Source organism: Homarus americanus, unplaced genomic scaffold, assembly GCF_018991925.1.
Source record: "Homarus americanus isolate GMGI-L3 unplaced genomic scaffold, GMGI_Hamer_2.0 scaffold39675, whole genome shotgun sequence".
Lineage (NCBI taxonomy): Eukaryota > Metazoa > Arthropoda > Malacostraca > Decapoda > Nephropidae > Homarus > Homarus americanus.
The window spans coordinates 19,522,743-19,544,429 of NW_024736071.1; the positions used below are offsets into that span (position 1 = coordinate 19,522,743).

The 21,687-nt window shown below is 41.4% G+C and overlaps 1 protein-coding gene across 1 annotated transcript; it reads left to right on the top strand.

Annotated features, from left to right (window-relative positions):
- The first annotated feature begins 7,049 nt into the window (after nucleotides 1-7,049).
- LOC121871730 lies at nucleotides 7,050-21,050 on the top strand. Its single transcript, XM_042374142.1, has 3 exons — nucleotides 7,050-7,193; nucleotides 11,554-11,664; nucleotides 20,907-21,050. Exons 1-3 carry the CDS (start codon nucleotides 7,050-7,052, stop codon nucleotides 21,048-21,050), a joined length of 399 nt encoding a protein of 132 aa, XP_042230076.1.
- Nucleotides 21,051-21,687: the final 637 nt, after the last annotated feature.

Below are 21,687 nucleotides of genomic sequence, written 5' to 3' on the forward strand. Positions count from 1 at the left end.
CATGTATACAGTGTGGGGTTCAGGATATTTGGTTCACACTCAGGATGGGATGGAGAAAGGAAACTCACAATGTGCTCTCTATATACATGTTGTATTGGATGTACAATGCAGCTTGGTGCTGGGAAGGCAGCATGGTTACAAGGGTGATGTAGAGAGAGCTGGTTGGTGAGGATGCTCAGAGGAGGACCAGCTTGTGGGTCGCCATGCTCGCCGGCGGGAGCGAGGACCACAAGGCAGGCGGAGGAGGTGTTGCTGGCTGGTTGGTGTAGGTAGAAAAGAGAGATAGGTCACCACCAGGTCAGGTCTTAAATAGCGGGGGGTAGGCGTGGCTTAGTAGTTGACCCCCGCTCCGTGATGTATGGCGGCGCTGGTTGACCTAGACCACGAGGCATACACTGGGGAATTCGTGGGGTCGGCTACTCAGCGACAAACAGCGTTTGTAGGGGAGAAATCCACAACAATACTCCCCCTTCCCTCCAGGCGGTGTAGGAGACTTGTTGTCTGCAGGGTTGCATAGTACATGTGAGGCAGAACGGGCGGTGCATGCCTCATGTGAGACAACGGCGATGGCGTGGATGAGCCGGTCGCTGGATACAACTGTCTATATACACACTATCTGTGGGAGAAGAGAGGGAGAAAAAGGGTGTGTGGAAGCGATGAATGTTGTGCTTCCCTCACGGCAGGTACAGAGTCGTCAGATGCGCCTGCTGGGGTGTGTGGGCCTGGGTCAGGAGCAGGGGCTGCGTCAGCAGAAGCGGATGAGAGCTCGTGACAGCAGCTGGGTCCACGACAGCAGCAGGGTGCAGGACATTAGCAGGGAGTACCTGAAGGAGAAAAGAGGGGTGTGTGGGTCCGCACTCAGGAAAAGAGGCCGCATCAGGGGCAGCAGGGGTTACTGCTGCGCCGGGGTCGGCGTCTGAGGCAGGACGGGTGTGCTGGGGTCGGAAGAGGAGCGACTGTCTGCTTAGAGTAGCAGAGCTGCTCTAGGGTGTCTAACCTGCGGTGTAGAGACAGTAGCTGTAGAGCCGATGAGAGCTGCTTCTGGGTGGATAAGCCAGTCTTCCATGTTGCTTGAAGACTGGGAGAGTGATCAGTTTCTCCTCCATCCTGTGTGAGTGCGAATCTCCGGGGTCACCATTTGTGGGGTATGGGATGTTTGTGTTCACACTCAGGATGGGATGGAGAAAGGAAACTCACAATGTGCTCTCTGTATACATGTTGTATTTGATGTACAATGCAGCTTGGTGCTGGGAAGGCAGCATGGTTACAAGCGTGATGTAGAGAGAGCTTGTTGGTGAGGATGCTCAGAGGAGGACCAGCTTGTGGGTCGCCATGCTCGCCGGCGGGAGGGAGGACCACCAGGCAGGCAGAGGAGGTTGTTGCCAGAGTTGTGACTCAAACTGGACTCCTCGGTCAGTGATTACTGTTGCGGGGGGGCCAAAGCGGGAAACCCAACCGGACATGAAGGCGCGGACAGTAGTTTCTGCTGTAGCATTGGGCATGGGAATTGCTTCTGTCCACCTGGTGAAACGGTCGATGCAGGTGAAGATGTAGGTGCTACCGTAGGATGATGGAAGAGGTCCCACGATGTCGAGGTGTACTACTTGAAAACGTCCTTTGGGAATAGGGAAGGTTTGTAAGGGGGCCCGTATGTGACGATGTATTTTGGAGGACTGGCAGGCCAGGCACTGGGCAGCCCATTTCTTAGTATCAGACTTGATGCCGGGCCAGACGACACGTTGCGTGAGGAGGCGCTGGGAGGCCCGCACACCCGGGTGGCTGAGACCATGGATGCGGTCGAAAACAGCGCGGCGGTGGACGTGAGGCACGAACAGTCTAGGCTGCCCACAGGATACGTCGCACCACAATTTTATCTTTGTGCCAGGAACAGGGAGTTCTTGGAGTGTGAGGCCTGAGGGGGATTATCTTGTATGCTGCCAGGTCTTCGTCGTTCTCTTGAGCCGCGGCTAGCTGCCCATAATCAATGGGTGGAGATGAGGGAAGAATGGTGGATATACAACGAGAGAGGGCGTCGGCGATCTCGTTGTGGCTGCCTTTAATGTGTTGGACGTCGCTGGAGAACTCCGAGATGTAAGCCAAGTGGCGCAGGACACGAGGTGTATGTGACTGGGAAGCTGAAGCGAAGGCGTGGACGAGGGGCTTGTGATCAGTGAAGATGGTGAACTGACGGGCCTCGACGAAGTGCTGGAAATGTTTGACAGCCAGGTATATGGCCAGGAGTTCTCGATCAAAGGCGCTGTACTTGAGTTGTGGTGGTTGAAGCCGTTGTGAGAAGAAAGCAGCGGGCGTGAGAATTCCGTTGATCTCCTGCTGTAAGACGGCGCCCACTGCAGTAGAAGAAGCGTCTGTTGTGAGAGTGGTCCGGGCGTCAGGTGCGGGGTGGGCCAGGAGGGTGAGGCGTGTAATGTGCTGTTTGATAGTGGTGAATGCCGTAGCAGCCTCTTGAGTCCACACGAGAGGCTTGTGAGACTTCTTTGGGCGTCCCTTGAGAAGGTCGTGTAGGGGGGCTAGGACGGTGGCAGCTTTGTCAATGAAGCGGTGGTAGTAGTTGACTAAACCCAGGAACTCTCGGAGTTTCTTCGCCGTTTCAGGTTTGGGGAACTCCCTAATTGCAGTTATCTTCTGTGGTAGGGGTTGTATGCCATTGGGCGAGACTCTGTGACCGAGGAAATCGATGGCCGAGGTTCCAAAGACGCACTTAGCAGGATGAACTTTCATGTTGTTGTTCTGCAGGCGTTGGAGAAGGAGTTGTAGGTGGTGGCGGTGCTCGGCAGGCGTCGAAGATGCGACGAGGATGTCGTCAATGTAGACGGTGACAAAATCGAGGTCGCGAAGCATATGGTCCATGTACCTCTGGAAGTCTGTGCTGCATTGCTTAGGCCAAAACTTATGAAAGTGTACTCGAAGAGTGCAAACGGAGTGGTGATGGCTGTCTTCTGGGTATCTGCAGGCGCTACTGGGATCTGGTGGAAGGCACGCTCCAAGTCGATCTTCGAGAAGATAGTCTTGCCATGAAGTTTGTGGTGAAAGTCCTGGACATGCGGAATAGGGTACCTGTCAGGTTTGGTGACGAGATTCAGGGCTCTGTAGTCGCCACACACCCTCCACTCGCCGGGTGTTTAGGAACCATGTGAAGAGGCGATGCCCAGGGACTCCTTGAAGGGCGAATGATGTTGTCTTGCAGTAGTTTGTTGAATTCTACTTTGGCTGTGTTCAGGAGCTCAGGGCGCAGGCGGCGAGGGCGTGAAAAGACTGGTGGTCCTTTGGTTTCGATGTGGTGGAAAATTCCCGATGTAGGTGGTGGGGGTAGAGAGACTCGGGGTGAGAAAAGCTCCTTGAATTCGTCGAGCAGGGAGGAGAACCCGTTAGAAGGCGCAAGACAGGTGATAGTGTCGGTGTGTCTGGCACGAGAACCCTGGATCTTGCGTGCTGTAGGCTCATGGATGAGGCATAGATGACTTGGTTTGACGCCGAGCTTGTGGAAGGTGAAGAAGTCGAAACCAAGGATGGGTTGAGACACGTCTGCTATCACGAATAACCAATGCAGAGTCTTGGGCAGACCGAGGTCTAAGGCGAGGGTGCGTACGCCGTAGGAGGCGATGGGGGTATCGTTGGCAGCGAACAGATCATAAGAGGGTTGCTTTGACTTGTCTTGTAGTGAGGGAGGGATGAGGCTGACCGATGAACCTGTGTCGATGAGGAACTTCTTATGCTTCTCTGCTTATGTTTTCCAAGTCAATGTTCTTTCTTTTCATTTCCTTTCATATATATTATATTCTCAGTTTCAATGTTCTTACCTTTCGGAAGGATACTTTGTTTTATGTCTATCCTTATACATGGGTTAGTCTGGGGAAGATTTCAGATTCAGAATTGCCCCCGAGGGGGCTAGTTTATTGGGCACCCCCTTACATCCTGTGCAAGGTGAAGCGCAGAAGCGTTTACAGCGCCCAACAGGGAAGTATGAAAAGTTCATACTTGCCTTTATGACTCGTACATTAAGGGCGTAAAAGCCTGAAGGGTCATAGGTTTTGTCAAGTTACATAAAGTGAGAGAATGTGTGTGGGGGGAAAGTTCCCGGTACATTTTATTTGTTTATGGCAAAGAGTGGCAGGTCCCTAATAATGTCAAATGCCAGGCCTGTGACTAGGAGGAGGGATATCTAGTCTGGGAGGGAAGAGGTGTTGGTAACGGCTGGGGACCTATAGGAGGAGGTCATAGGGCAAGTGAGGATGTAGTGAGAGAGGGTGTGAGAGTCGGGTTGGCCACAAAGTTTACAAACAGTGCGGTGAGGCTCAGGGTTGCCAATTTACTCCCATAGGTACCTGTACCCTAGGCGCAGTCTCATGTATATAAGCTGTTGAGATCGAGTCAGGGATTGATATTCTTTGTAGTGGCGGTTGTCGTCACCGGTTACAGCGTCATAGTGGCATAGTGTGATGCTACCCCGTTGTTTCAGGTGTATCCAATTTTCGTTGAATGCCTCTCGTTGTGTGGCGTGTATGCGAGATTTGAGATGATTCAGGGAGAGGGCGAGAGTGGCTTCAATATCTTTTTCTTGTGTAGCTTCTTTGGCAAGCCGATCAACAGTGTCACAGGCAGTTTTTCCTACATGTGACGGGATCCAAAGAAACTTGACATGGATGTCATCAGTTTGTTCTAGCCCGGCAACGGCGGCTAGGGTGTGTTGGGCGGCAGGGGAGGAGGGGGAGGGTAATTTGAGCCTCGCTAGCGCAGAAGTGCTGTCACTGATTATAAGGAGGTTCCGGCGTTCAGTGCGAGCATAGGTCGCCCCCTCATGAATGCCCGCGAGGATGGCTATGCTTTCAGCATCAGTGGAGGAGGCCCAGTCGTGGACCCTGATTTTCCTGCAGGCCTGGCGCTCAGGAATCCACGCAGCTGCCCCAGCGCTGCCCAGCGTGGTAACAGACCCATCACAGTAGACCAGGATAGGAGGGTGGGAGGTCTTTAGAGAGGAAGCGACATCATTAATCTGCTCCAGGCAGTTAAGTTTGAGCATATACCTCAGTTGGGTGGATTTACGAGCAGGGAAGGTGTGGACGACAACATCAACACACGGGGAGGTCCACGGTGGTAGAGGCGGATGAGTGTTGTAGTGGAATTCTCCCCTACAAACGCTGTTTGTCGCTGAGTAGTCGACCCCACCAATTCCCCTCGTGGTCTGGGTCAACCAGCGCCGCCATACATCACGGAGCGGGGGTCAACTACTAAGCCACGCCTACCCCCGCTATTTAAGACCTGACCTCGTGGTGACCTGCCTTTTTTCTCCTACACCAACCAGCCAGCAACACCTCCTCCTCCGCCGCTGCCTGGCGGCCCTCGCTCCTCCTCCGCCTGCCTGGCGGTCCTCGCTCCCGCCGGCGAGCATGGCGACCCACAAGCTGTCCTCCTCTGAGCACCCTCACCAACCAGCTCTCTCTACATCACGCTTGTAACCATGCTGCCTTCCCAGCACCAAGCTGCATTGTACATCCAATACAACATGTATACATGAGAGCACATTGTGAGTTTCCTTTCTCCATCCCATCCTGAGTGAACACCAAACATCCCAAAAACCCCACAGTGTACTCGGGAGGGAGAGAGGTCGAGGGGGTGTAGAGGTGATAACGCAGGATGTCAGCAGCAGTGTGGACAGGCCAGAGTTGAGAGGGAGGGGGGAAAGTAATGGGGACAGGCCGGCGCAGGAGGGTGTTAAGATGTGAGTTCAGTGAGCGCAACAGGGGAGTCGGTTGCTCACTGCGAAGAAGTTTAACACCAAGGATGGCATTGAGAGCAGTAATTCGATCGCAGACGGGAAGCAGGATTAGTTCGCGCTGCATGACTTCTATTCCGGTGGTCATAGGGCAGCCGAGTATGAGTCTCATCGCTCTGTTTTGGATTTTCTCTATGCTTTGTTTCTCGCGCTGGAAGGCAACTACAAGGACAGGAGAGGCATAATCTATGACAGCTCTGACGATGGCAATGTACATGAGACGTAGGACCCTGACAGAGGCTCCTTTGAGGCCGTGAGTGAGGGACTGGAGGGGCCTTGTTCGTTGGCGGCACTGGGAGATGACGTGGGCGGCGACAGCGGAGGTCGTGGCTCTGGTAGTGGCTCGCACAGGTAGACCAAGGTACCTGTAGGTGCGTACTTGATCGATGTCTTGTCCTTGCAGAATCAGTGGTGTCTGACGCCGGAAGAGTCTGGGGAACCATGTTACTCTTAGTACAACTCTTTTCATACTTACACAGGGTAGCTGCCACCACCCAGACTTTTGATTATATAACATAACTCATGGAAGGGTTTTGGGTAGTGTGGTAGATGTATAGGCACGTGAGTAAGTATTATTTTCTGGGAGCCAATGTTTAGACGGAGTAGAGTGGTGATACTCGTAGATTACTAATTCAATATTTATTAACACAGTGAGTGGAGAAGATGCATCTTAGATTCACTCAGACAAAACAGAACCACAATTAACTTATTAAGTCATCAAACACTTCAAGAACTTATTACCTCATTCACCACGTCCAAATACTTATTATACCATTAAACAACTCCAAGTACTTATACCATTCAACAACTATTACTCATTACTTCATAAGACAACTGATGCATTATTTCTTTGACAAGTAAGAAAACTCGGCCCGTTACACTACAACGTCAAGCATCAATTATTGAGCAACATGAAACCAAAACTGTCCGCTAAACTAGCAACAGTTTTCTTGCACTAGTTTTGGGGAAATGTATTTCCCGGGCAACCCTCACACTGGATAACACAATGATGACAACTTTATTTCTGGTTTTCCGGTATCACTGTCAAAGATATATTCACTGTACAGGAAATGATAAATGATAATTAGAGAAAAATCCCTTCTTTTTTAATGATAGAATAAGCAATAAAAATGAAGGTCGCAACAAAATTGCTGTGACACTGAGAACGTAAATACACCAGTGAAAAAAAACCCTGACAGCTTAAGTACGAGAGATTAATGTGAAAGAGGTTTTTATGTCAAGTTAAAAAGTAATTAAAATGTGGATGTGTGAGGACGTGGCGGACGTTGATACAGTCAAAACACAAACAGTTCAAAATGACAATAGCGAAAGATTGTCTCTTTACAGCGGTACTTTAGCCGACGTTTTCATGATGTCTGTGAGACACATCGACTACCTTAAGGTACTCTTTCTTTACTAATTCTATGAGGTTATAAGTTTTTGTGGAATCCTGTTGTAGATCAATTGAGGTTAATGTGGAACAGTACTGCCGTGTGTGTTTTCTTCCCACCTAACATTGTATCCAGCCCCTTGACCTTAGCTCAGTAGCCAAGAAGATTATGGCGCACATCATTCCAAGTATAGTATTGATAATGCAAAGGGAAGAGGGGTATTATTTTCCTTACAGTCCATAATCGATTTGATAATTAAAAACTGGTATTTTCCGATAGTTTAGACAATTCAAAGACATTTCTTGGTTAATATTGATGAGTGACCCGCTGACTCATTATTTGTTTTGATGTTTAGGTCATTTTTCTTTTACTACCCATCAATTTTTTTACATGAAAAATAAATTTGTTCGCTAGTTTTCTTGCTGTTTTAGAAGATTCTGAGGTAAATTTTTACTTTAGGACATGAGTCCCTAGGGGTTGACCAATTTTTTTTCCAGTGTATTTTGGTGTGTTTTAAACGAATCTGACCTTCATTTTTGGCGGAAATTGCTCTTTTTTGTAAAGTACTCAGTATAGGAGATGTAAACAGGGAAACCAGATACCAGATGAACAACGATGCCATAGAGAAATCCGACTGTGAGAGAGATTTAGGAGTAATGATAAGTAGGAACCTTAAGCCAAGTAAACAATGTGTTTTTGCTTGTAACAAGGCTAATAAAGTACTTGGGTTCATACAAAGGAGTGTTAGTTACAAGACTAGCGAGGTCATCCTAAAACTGTATCTTGCTCTTGTGAGACCACACCTGGATTACGCAGTTCAGTTCTGGTCACCGTATTACAGAATGGATATAGAATCCTTGGAAAGAATTCAGAGGAGAATGACAAGACTAATCCCGGGCATTAGGAACCTTGAGTATAGAGACAGGTTAAAGCATCTTAATTTGCACTCCCTCGAGAGACGTAGAGCGAGGGGCGACCTGATAGAGGTGTATAAGTGGAAGGCAGGGCTAAACAAAGGGGACATTACAAAGGTACTCAAACTATCCAACCAGGAGCGAACTCGTAACAATGGTTTTAAATTAGACAAATTTAGATTTAGGCGGGAAATAGGTAAACACTGGTTTGGACACAGAGTTGTGGATGAATGGAACAAGTTACCAAATATCATCATTAACTCGAATACGCTGAATAGCTTCAAACATAGGTTGGATGCTTATATGAGCAATAGGGGTTGGGTGTAAACGGGACTGCCCAGTATGGGCCAATAGGCCCTCTGCAGTTTCCTCCATTCTTATGTTCTTATGTCCGAAATTACAATACCTTAGTTAGAAGTGGAAGGACCAGGGATACGTAAAAATTGGATAGAATGATCGTCTCTCTCGTAAAACTCGGCAATAAACTTAAAATAATCGTAGGGGCACAAATGACAACCAACTTCTACCACAGCCATTGTGAGACTGGTCAATGAAATTACCCAGGCTGCTTCCTTTGAAAAAAAATCAAATGTGATTGATCGAAAAAAACGCGTGATATCGATACATCATTGGTCACGACTGGATGACGTCAGTCATTATTGCGTAATGCGCCGTTAACATCTCATAACAAAGACTGAAAACTACTAAAATAAATTAAATTAAATTGCGCCGCTATTATCCATTTCTGCCAGCTGTATACGGGGTTCAAAATGCTCAGAATAGGGAGATCTAAATGTTTCAGTAGTTTATAACTTTCAGAGTAAAATAATACCGATTCTGACTTTTATCTCGGGCAAATAATTTTTTATTTTTTTTTTGTGTTAGGTTAGGTTACCTGACCTAACCTAACAGGCCACATCCTAACCTGTCCTACCTTACCTTACCTTATCCTTACCTTACCCTTACCTTACCTTACCTTACCTTACCTTACCTAACTTAACCTCACCCAACCTACCTAACCTATCTTACCTAACCTATCTGACAACCTAACCCCTAGTGTGCAAGAAACTTACCTTAAGTAAGAGATATAGGAAGATAGAGTGATGCAACTTGAATGAGGAAGTGGCGTCTTCGTCAGTGTCCATCTTTTACCATGGGTATCTACACGTTACTGACACTGAATTACATCTCGGACACTTTATGGATGAAAAAAAACACCGTGAGCCCTAAAAATGACAATAGCTGCTGCTTCATTGTCCAAAATGCACTGAATAATGTGGCAGCCAGGCAATGTACATCCACCTCATACAGACGCCATCTTCCAACTGGCCGCGAAAGCTGATTAGCGCACGCGTATTATGTCACATCAGCACTCCCGCTAATTGGTGTGCACGACTATGACGTCATGTCAACACTCATGCTGATTGGCCAAATATTGTACATTACATTTTACTTGTACTGTACTCGAAAACTAAAAAATTTCCGACGGAAACGTAGAGTAAATTATTTTTATTTATTTTTCATTTGTCTCCCCATATATGACTCAATATTCTGTTGCCTGGTGTAATTTTCTAAATATTGACCAGAAATACTTCAAATAGGGAGATCTAAAGGTTGGCGATGGTTAAAATAGTCGTCCATTTATTGGCCGAAACTGCAATAATACGAAATCGCAAAAACAAGTGGTTTCCGACAGATATGAAGGTCCAAATCGTTCAAAAGTTCAAAACACATAAAAAAACATTGGAAAAATATAGATTGGATATCTAACGTAACCAACTTAATGTAACTTGAATAATTTGCGAGGGACTTGTCTAAACTACTGGTTCCACTAGTTAAATTCTTAAGTTTCCTTGGATGACTGAAATGCCGGCCAGGAAGTTGGTAAAGTTAGGTAGGTTTCTTTGGTTAGGTTGGTGAGGTTATCTAACATTGCTTCTGCTGCTTGTTTTTCTTATCAACTAAGGTTAAGTTGGGTTAAAATTATAAATAAGGGCAGTCCTTACTTACAATCAGGTTAGGTTCCAGAAGACTGATCGTAAATCCAAATTTACCCTCTAGACCTAACCAAACCTAACAACTATGCAAATTTAAGTTTCACAATAGAACTGCATACAAATGCAATCATACATAATCTAGACATGCATATAAATAATATACAGTAAAGAAAAGTGTTTTGTCACACCTTGAAAAGTAGGCCTAACCTAGCCTAACCTAACCTGTGGTACAGTGTGTGTGTGTGTGGTATTAATTATGTGACCGACTCGCCAGCCCAGACGAGGCGCCTTGGCTTTACTTATTGTTACTTGTAATGAAACTATAAAAGTTGCGAAAAAACCATTGCAATACTCAAATGTGGCTTAGAAATATGGAAAATATAATATCAAATTATAAAATGAGAAAAATGAAGACCATATGTGAGAAGTAAATGTGTTATGGGAGTGTTTTAAATTTTTTGTTTTGTCAATTTTGGCTTCCTGTAGGTGAACATTGTAGTTTTGGGTCTTCACAGGGTTTTCCTTAACCTAAACCCCGTGTTGATTAAGTGATAAGTTTTCTGTACTGTACTATGTGTTCTTTTTTTTCCTGAGCATGAATCTTTGCTGATGCACTAGCTCCCAGTGATACCATATCGACTATTTCCATTATACTGTCTACATGATTTGTTGTAGATATGATGAACCAACCAAACCTACCTAAACTACTTGAAGGATGGAATTAGTATTTATTATACTGTATTAGGTTAGGTTTGGTAGGTTAATTTATATTAGGTTAGATAAGGTGGCTATGGAAGGTCGCTGGGAAGTGTTTCTCTGCAGTTGAAGTGCAAATGGTGTTGTCAGGTGGATGGAGCATGCTTACTCCTAACAAGAACCAGGAAAACTATATTATGAGAAATACAATTCCTCCACCTGTTTTGGGATATTCTCAAAAGAAGACATTTATCTTTTGTAGAATGTTTTTGTAAAGTTGCAATTCTTGTATTTGACTTGCAGGTTTCAAGAGGTAAGGAAAAAGTTGTCTTGTATACAACAGTTGGAAGCTCTTATTTATGTGCTTATTTAACATGTTTCTAAGTAACTAGTGAGGTCAAATAATGCTCAAAAACCCAGCCATATCCTTGGTGTCAAAGAATAGAAGTGGCAGGGACAGTAGTGAGTTGGTGAAAATGGAGTTACCAGTGGTATTGTTTTTAGTGATCTATCTGTTTTGAATGATGCCATAGAGTACTGTACATATCCTTCAGAGACCCAATTCTTTTGGAAATAAGGAATCCAAGTTCAGTATGTGGTGGAGGAAATAAGCTCCTTTTGTAGCCTCTAAATGCTATGGTTCATCCTCTTCACAACAGGGATGATTTTATTCATCTCGGTGACAACCCCATACGCAAGGGATTAATGAGATTAGGGGAACAGTTTCTCATTTTATTAGTACAGTATCTTGTTTTTATTTACAGATCTATCCATCAAAGCTCTTGGTTGTGGAGATAAGACCAGTTAGATGTGTGATTGACACACCCTCTGGTCCCTCTAGAACGGCCAAATGGATGAACTATTCTCATTGGAAGGTAAGAGCATTGATTTATCTCAGTACATTATTCATAATTTCAGAAATTTTAACAAAAATCTTCATGAAATAACAGTTGAATTTTTATATCTACAGGGGTCCCCGACTTATGAATGCCTGCCGATACGAACGGGGTTAAACTTGAAATTTACGTAATTTTATTTACCTGATGAATTATTTTTTTACTTTCCTGTACTGTATTTTGTCATCCTATTTCTTCTTTTGTTTTAAATTAAGTGATTTTTAGATGTATATAAGGGCTTAGGCTATTATATAGTGTGTGTTCCGACTTGCATACAAATCTGACTTAAGAACGTCCTCAGGAACGGAACCTGTTCGTAACCCAGGACCCCCTGTATTTGAAGGTGATGCTGATCATTGCAATATTGATGCACATCAAGCAAATAAATGAATCAATGTATGTACAGTAGTAATAAGTCAGTAAGTCATAGTAAATGGTGTAAGGCATGTGAGAAATATGGAATTGTGTGGCATAACCTTTTGTGCACCATTATAAAGCTTAGGAGCCCATTATGAAGGTTTGGTAAGTACTGTAAATGATGTGAATGAAGAAGCATTGAAGATGTAAAAAAAGCTGAATAATAAGAAGAAATTGGAAGCAGGTACAGTAAAACCTCAATAAATCGGACTTCAATACTGTATATTGGAATTTGTTTTTTCAGATTGAGGTGCTCTGGTCACCAGAAATGCAATTTTTTTTCTTTTTTAAGAAATGGGGAACATTAATAAATATATCTTATGAAAGGAACCACACTTACTGAATACGTACTGTACAGTGGTCTAATCAGATTTGCTATAGGCCTACTGAGAGCTAAGAAACTTGAGTATGTAAGCAGGCTGGGGCTGATCCAGTATTTTCACATTCATCAAGTTTATTTATTTATTTATTTATTCAGTATTATATTCTCATATAACTGGCCTCTTATGGTTTATCATGATTAAAATAATATATAAAGTAATAGAGAAAAATACATTACTGTATGCTGTAATATGACTTGAAAATAAAAGGTTAAGTTGTGTCAGAAAGTTATTTACTCAAGATGCATTCGTGTGAGTTTTTTCAGCAGATCAGCTTACAACAGGGGTCACACTAACGCACTATGTAATATTTGATATGAAGATGCCTTCCTAACAAAGCTATTTACTACCTTTAAGTGTTACATGATGGCTCAATTTGGCTACTTGTACACATAGACAAATGATTAATGATTAAACCAGGGTATATGCAGATACACAATATTAAACACTATAATATTATTTATTAAGTAATTATAAATAAACTACAGTACAGTTGTACCCCACTTAACGCGGTCAATTGAACCCAGAGGGTCCCGCGTTAAGTGAAATCCGCGTTAAGTGAACAACAGAACATATGGGATTAATTCCAATAGAAACCGGCCTGACCCCCAAACTCCACTTTTTGAAGGCACATACCTATGTTGTAGTAAAAATAACATCTTAATTTTATGATGGTACATGCACACAATTAATACTTAAGAGAAATACAGTCGCCAAGTTAATGTCCATTCAAATAATGGACTCAACTCCCTCCCTCTCTCACACTACACTCACTGGCTCTTCCCTCTCAGAGAAATTTTTGGGGGAAAACCACTAAATTTTAATAAATAATACCTCAAACTAAAGTTAGGATAATACAATTGACATTGCTGGATTCCTTGTAAGACCAGGAATATTTTGAATATAAATGTCATATATTTTGCACAAAAGATAACATAGTTACCTAGAGAAAAATTTTTATCTAAAATTTGTATGTTTAATGAAAAATATATGATGTTTATATTCAAAATGATCACCAAATTATAAGAATTCCAGCAATGTAAATTATATTCTGACCGGGTAATTTGTATGAATTTTATGAGCTAAAACAAATATCTTCAGTTAATAAAAAAAATAATAATCTTCACAACACTATCTGTCAATCAAAGTACCCCACCTTGCCTCCCCCCCTCTTCCAACCGCGCGGTCAGTCCCAACCCTCCCCCCCACCCCCCACCAATCCTCCCTTCCAGGGTTTTTAACATTTAGTATTAAATAATACCTCAGATTAAAGTTAGGATAATATAATTGACATTGCTGGATTCCTTGTAAGACCAGGAATATTTTGAATATAAATGTCATATATTTTGCACAAAAGATAACATAGTTAATTTGAGAAAAATTTTTATCTAAAATTTGTATGTCTAATGCAAAAATATGATGTTTATATTCAAAATGATCATCAAATTATAAGAATTCCAGCAATGTAAATTATATTCAGACCGGATAATTTGTATGAATTTTATGAGCTAAAACAAATATCTTCAGTTAATAAAAAAAAAAATAATTCTTCACAGGGTAACAGATGGTCGGTCGGTCCCTCCCTCCCCCCCACCCCCCACCAACCGTCCCAAGGAGATGTGTGGGATAACCACTAAATTTTAATAAATAATACCTCAAACTAAAGTTAGGATAATATAATTGACATTGCTGGATTCCTTGTAAGACCAGGAATATTTTGAATATAAATGTCATATATTTTGCACAAAAGATAACATAGTTAATTTGAGAAAAATTTTTATCTAAAATTTGTATGTCTAATGCAAAAATATGATGTTTATATTCAAAATGATCACCAAATTATAAGAATTCCAGCAATGTAAATTATATTCTGGCCGGGTAATTTGTATGAATTTTATGAGCTAAAACAGGCAGTCAGGCAGGGTGGGGCAAATCTAAAAATAGCGTCTCGAGCCGGACACTCACCGCGTATATGTGGAAAAAATCCGTGTTAAGTGAAAGTTCAGCTCTGGCGAGGCACCGCGTATATGATAAAACGCGTTAAGTGAAACCGCGTTAGGCGGGGTAATACTGTAGTATTTATTAAGTGGTGATAAATAAACTACTGTATTGTACTAATTTACTAAGTGTTGAAGACACATTGTGGTAAGCCAATCAGCTGTTTGCCCTTTGTAAAAAAATGACTCATTGTGTTCACTGTGGGATTCTTTTTTCAGGAAAGCGGATTCTTTTCGGATAATATTTTATCAAACTGGTACCAAATGAACCTAAATCTTGGGAGAGAGGGGGAGGGAGTACCCACCCACCCTGCCCTCTGCCAGCTGCTCCCAGATAAACACTTGTCTTCCACATATACTATACGCCTACACTTATTTGTTCTTATTAGTCTTCCACATACACTATACTTCTACACTTATTTGTTCTTATTTTTATCATTATAGTACAGTAAATCCTTGCCATTTGTGAGGGATAGGTTCCAAGAAATGGCGCGAATTGGCAAAACCGCGAATAGCAACTTATTCTACCTTAGTGCACTACTGTATACCTATGCCAAACAACTGACCAGCCGTGGCAGCACTCATCCCTCTTTTAACATATCAAATAATAAAATTTTCTTTGTCAAGGTCATCACTAACTTCTGCCTTTTACATTTCACTCCAAGCATCACTAGGCAGTCTTTTAGGGGCCATTTCACACAGAAACGCTAAAGTTTTGAGAGTTCAACACGAGATGCTATGTGGGAGTGACTCATTGTGCTGCGGGAAAAGGCTTGTAAGTTAGCCACCGTAACCACCATCTACTTACCGCAAATTTAATCGAAATTGTGAATTGCAAACTCGTGAATGTCAAGGGTCTACTGTACTGTAGTAATAGTTCCGTTAGCCAGAATCCCTCAAACCCCGAACTCTGTCATAGCCGGAATTGAAATTTTCTCGGAACTTATTCCTAGAGCTGGAATTTTCCCCAAAATTTCCGGCTTTGGGAACAATTTTCCAAGGGGCACATTTTCTGGAAAAGCTCTTGAGAAAATTTTCCCGGTACCCAGAAAATTCCGGTGATGGTTTTTTTTATTCCGGGTTTGAGATGAAAATCGGGCATTTTCGCGAAATTCTGAGAAAAATTTTTTGGTCCACGGATAATTCCGGGGATGGTGGATATTTTTCCAGCTTCGAGAGATTGTGTAATGTGCAATTTCTGGAACTTCCGATAAACATTTTCCGTTCCATGGAAAATTCCGGGGATGAGGGATTTTTTCCGGCTTTGAGAGATGAAATAATGCATCATTCTGGAACTTTCATTAAATTGTTTTACGTTGCCCGGAAAATTCCTGGGATGAGGGATTTTTTTCCCGGCTTTGAGAGTTGTCTCATTACCTAGAAATCTCTCATTCCCGGAAGTGCTCTGCACCAATTGATCTGGCTCGGGGGCGAAAAAGTAAGGGTAAAGGGAAATTAAAAATAGAAAAGAAAAAGAATCTACCTTTATTAATCTACACCACGAAGATGCCGGAAAACCAGCTTTTTGAAGTGAGACATTGTATGAGTATGGAAACAGCAGAAGGCAAACCATTACACAGTTTGGCTGTGTGAGGAAAGAAGGGTGTAGTATAACGGGTTATTCTAGTGTGACCAGCATCCACAGAGAAACAGTGGGCACCGCGGGCAAGATGAGTGTTATGAGCCCATGGCCTTGCCTTTGATTTCACCCTGTCTAATAGTTGGACAAAAGAAGAGCCACCCCAGATATGAGAGCAGTACTCCAAGTTAGGACGAATGAATCCTTTATAAACTTGAAGCAACTGCTCAGGAGTGAAGTAACTACGGCATCTGTACAGCATTCCCAGCTTTCGGGAGGCAGCTTTAGCATTGTTGTGGATGTGTGGCTTCCATGACACATAAGGAAATGGTGAGACCTAGCATATCTATTTTAGAATTTGTCAGAATGATTGCTTCCTGAAATGTAATTGGTGGAAATAATCTAATTTGAAAAGTGTAATTGGTAAATAACGAGTTTCATTACTTTTGAATTTAACTAAGTTGCTTGCAATTAACACTTTACAGTAAATAACAATCATCTCGGTGAAAACAATTGTTGACAACCAGACTTAAGTGTGATTTTCAAACCTAGAGAATTCTATTTCATATTTTTTTTATTGTTGATGTAATATTCTTTTAATAACCTTGTTATACATTTTATGACTTTAGTTGTTGAGTGCAGTAATAACATAACAGCAACTGATTTTCTTTAAACCGTTCAGATAAGCAGTGGGGGCTATGGTGGCTAGCTTGGGAGCCTTTTCCCGCAGTGCAACGAGTCACCCCACGCACCCGCAGCATCTCCTCTCCCTCTGTTCGCGCTAAACCATTGGTTGTGATGCAGCATCTCGTGTTGTACTCTCAAAACTTAATGGTTTCTGTGTGAAATGGCCCTTCAAAGACTGCCTAGTGTCAGTGCTAGTGATGCTAGTAGAGTGAAATTTAAAGGGCATAAGTCCATGATGACCCTGACAAAGTTTTATAATAAGATAAGTTAAAAGAGGGGATGAGTGCTGCCATGGCTGGTCAGTTGTTTGGTATAGGTATACAGTAGTGCACCAAGGTAGTATAAGTTGCTATATGTGGTTTTGCCTATTTGCGACATTCCTTGGAACCTAATCCCCACGAATAACAAGGGTTTACTGTACTAGGTATTTACAGAGTTATTAACCTGAATCATATACACAGTGTTCTATTGCAAGTAGCATCACAAAAAGATGACTTGGAATTAGTACTTATTAACAGTAAATGCCTGAGTAGACAGTGCCAACAATCATTGACGTTTTGCACTTTCAATGATTGATTACAATTGATTAATTTAAACATTCACATATGGTACCTCAATGCATCTATGAAATTTCTGAGATTTCTTTGTCAAAAAAAGTAACTCAAAATACAAACTGGCAACTGATAACTTCAGAGTAGACAAAACTGTATGAAGGTACTTCTAACTGGCTTATAAATAAATAGTTTATATCTAGAATGTACCAAAACCAACATTTTAGCCGATATCGATTCTCCGATATTTTGAAATGGCTGATATTTTGCCAATACCGATACTAATACCTATATATGAGTAAAAATAAAAATTATATAGAAATAACAAGCAAGCTTAATGAGGTAAGATTGGCTGATTCAACAGAAACCTTAAATTTATTCGGAATGTAAAATATACTGTACATCTTTTGAGCACTTGGGGTGTGCAGTAAGACTCATGGATCTCCTTTGCAGAATGTAAAAATCATTTGAAAATGTTTTATTTCCTCAGTAAATTTAATTTGAAATTGAAAAAAATGCACAGGCAGTGCCAAGCCACTCAGATATACAGTACAATATACAAATGGCAAAATTCTTCCCAATTTCTACAGTAGCTATGACTAAGTATGAATTTCTGCTTCTGATATAACTGAATATGAAACTATCAAGATTCCAGTTTTTCAGTGCATTCACAGTACAGTGGAGTCTGGATTTACGCGGTTTTGGTTTACGCGTTTTGTCATTTACGCGGTGCCTTGCCAGAATTGAAATGCTTGATTTAGCGGCAAATTTGGTCATTTACGTGGGAAGCGGCGCGGGCAGGGTGCACACAAGGTCGCCCAGTCATCAAAACATTACCGAGTTCTTCACCCTCCACCCACCACAGCCGGCCCAAGTCAGTGATAGTGAGGATATGGACTTATATGGACTTTGAGGGGTTTGACAAAGAGGCCCTGCAAGCCTCTGTGGTGGATAGTGATACAAGTGATACAGGTGAGAGCCAATAATCTGCCCTCTGCCTCGGAACCAACCCCCCATCCCCGTGTGCCCAGCCATCTTTTCTACTAATGTAAGTGTTAAAAAACCTAATATTATTGATATTTCTCTTAATATTAATTGTGTGTGCATACCATCATAAAATTAAGATGTTATTTTGACTACAAGGTACGTATTGTGTCGGAAAAAGTGGAGTTTGGGGGTCGGCCCAGTCTCTATTTCAATTAATCCCATATGTTCTGTTATTTCATTTACGCGTTTCTCGTTTTACGCCGCACTCCGCGGGTTCAATTGACCGCGTAAATGAAGACTCAACTGTATATGAATCTAATGATATAAGCAGTTTTAAGTTTTTAAAACCACAGTTACAGAACCAAGAAACAAAGACATAGCTAAAGTACAGACAGTAGTAATCTTACTACTATACTGTACTATTTTACATACGGACGCATTGTACTTAGTTTGAAAAAATAACAACATATATTTTCAAATCTTAATCCATTTTAGCATTATACTGTAGTAGATGAGCACCTCAGCCCATCTCCTAGAATACACAAAACATTGTTTTTTGTAGTATTATGTTAAAAGAAACACTCTTAAATCAACACAGCTAAAATTAAGGGATGTGAAATGGTCTGTTTACTAGCTGGGAAGATGGGAGAGGGAGGTGAGGTGATATGTTTGACAGGATGGCAAGATTTATTTATCTGTCCTTAAGAGTGACTTTTAAGTTTTTCTCATATAAAATGTCACAACTGACATGGGAGAATATAATTAGCATTATTGTATTGGAATTCTTATAAGATAGTGATTAATTTGAATATAAACATGCTATAGCTTGCATTAGACATACAAATTTTAGTTCTAATTTAAGAATTTTATTACAGAGCAAATTTTTTTATCTCTTGTGCAAAATATATGACGTTTATATTCAAATTATTTGCTGTCTTGCAAGGATTCCAGCAATACAAATTATATTCTAACTTTTGTCTGTGATATTATATAAGATAAAAACTTAAGCCTAAAGCACCAAACCCCGGCTGGGAAGAGGGGGGGGGGGGAGTGACAGTGACATGTTTGACATTTAGCACAGAAGGTCTAGTGAAGTATTTATTTGTTTATTTATGTCATTTAGCTTAAGTTTATGTTTTTTGCTTATAAAATGTCACAGAAGTGACCAGGGAGAATATAATTTACATTGCTGGAATTCTTAAGATAGTGATTAATTTGAATTAAACATACTATAGTTTGCACTAGACAAAAATTTTAGTTATCATTTAGTACATTATTTTGGGTACATGTACAGTACAGCTTTGCCCTTAGGACAGTGTAACGTGCCCAGAGAAACATTAGGCGCAAAATGTTAAACATGATGCGCCAGATTGACTCGCACAAAATCGGAAAGATTCGCTTTAAATTAAAGCATTGTCCTTAATTGTGGGTGTCGCTTTAAATCAATAATCTTAAATTGAATCGCTTTAAATCGACGTTCTACTGTATAAACATTTGAAGAAACCTGATTTGAGTGATTATCTCTGAAGCTGTTTATTCTTTCACTCAACTGAAGAGTGGTCTTGTGGAAAATTTTCAGTATCATAGAAAGCTTCCCAGTCGGGTTCCATTTGCAGTAAAAGTCCAAAAATCCGGATGCCAGAAATCAGGACCACCCGAGAATCCGGAATTTTCGAAAACTCACTTCTTTTTTTTTTTTTTTTTTAAGCTGGCTTTTGTGTGTATGTGCACATGCGTGAGCGCCACAGCTGCACAGCGACAACAAGCGACCACGCGGTCGCCACTTTAAAACAAGCAATCAAACTGTGACAACGTATGTAATTTTGAGTCCTACTCTTTCCATTTACAGAGCCCATAATAATGGCTCCTTAAGTAGATAAACTTCGTTGTGTGAAGAGAAAGAACACGTTGAAATTGAGTGACAAACTTTAAATATTTAAAATAGAACGTGGTGTGAGCAGTACTGTTCTAATGGAAACATACAACATTGGAAAGTCTACAATTTATGATATAAAAAAGGCAAAGAATAAAATTCTAGAATTCACAGCTTTTTCTTTAAAACTGCTCGTTTTGATAAATGAAGCATGCTATATTTGCTAATGAATAACTATCAAAATGTATCTGTTCATCTCTTCTTTATTCCTCCTTAAATTTGAATTTTAAAAGTACTGCCTGAGAATCCGGAAAATCCGAAAATCCGGACCGACCCAATCCCCAAGCAGTCCGGATTTTTGGACTTCTACTGTGTTTGCATCAAACACAGGGAGGTTGGGGGCTTCAAGGCATTAATTTGCAATTGTAGTTTTTGGTTAAAGCATGTGCTCTAACATGAAATATGTGCTGTTCCTTCACCATGGACATTTTTCCTCATGTTCATAAGGTGTTCCCTTCATCTGGGACTGATTTCTTGACCCTATACAACCCTTTTAGTTACATTACATGGCATTTTGTCGATCTGTTTTATTTACTTTAACCTGAAAGCTTTTTTTTTTTTTATTTATTTATTTTTTTTTTTTATTTATTTTTTTTTTAATAAACTAATGCAGTGAGTATATACTAAGAGGCTTAATAGTACTGTATTGAAACCTCCTCAATTAATGTTTACTTTTTGTGTTATCTCCAGGAACTACAAACTCTGTTAAATGATGCTGTTGATCAGTACCAGGAGGAGAAGAACAACCTCAGTGTTACTCAAGATATTGAATGTAATAAACCAATTATAAAAGTTGGATCCACAATTAAAATTGGGTATGTAGAAAGTAGTTGATGATGTATAGTATTAGGAAATATTAATTTAGTTTTTAATAGACTTTTGATTTGTTTCATAATTTTGTTCATATCTTAAACATTAAATTTTTATTTTGTTTTTTATTATGATGTTAAAACACAGTTCCAGATGATTTCTGCCGGGTAAAATAGGTAAAATGATTCAGACGTTTTAAGTAATTTAATGAAATCTTAATAAAAATCAATGGTTTGCTTATACAATACAGGTGAACCCTGATAACCAACGTTCCATTGACCACCAATTTGCATAACTGACGATTTCATATAGGGGAAATACCCCACAAGTTTCATTGATACCCCGGAGACCCGACAATAAGGAGAGCTGGTGTGGTGCAATTTCTTACCATCAGAGGGCTCTGTGCACTGCCTCTGATCAAATTCTTGCCACCAGAGGGCTCTGTACACTGCCTATGACTCATTCCCACCATCTTTGCTCTTGTTTACATGTAGTATGTGTCTCTGACTTCGTGTTTCTTCGTTATTTCTGACTTAGTGAATTACTCAATCATGCCTAAACACCCCAGTGATAGTTCCTCTTGTGCTGGGCAACTTGATGGGGGTGATAAAGTCTCTGATAAGGCATAATAAGAGTGGTAAAGACTTGAATTTACCACCCT

What these genes read in the sequence shown, in the direction of transcription:
- LOC121871730 (XM_042374142.1), top strand. Translation starts at nt 7,050, where the DNA reads ATGTGGATGTGTGAGGACGTGGCGGACGTTGATACAGTCAAAACACAA. An exon ending in GACACATCGACTACCTTAAG is followed by an intron (nt 7,194 to 11,553) that starts GTACTCTTTCTT and finishes TTTTATTTACAG; the next exon opens with ATCTATCCATCAAAGCTCTT. An exon ending in TGAACTATTCTCATTGGAAG is followed by an intron (nt 11,665 to 20,906) that starts GTAAGAGCATTG and finishes TGTTATCTCCAG; the next exon opens with GAACTACAAACTCTGTTAAA.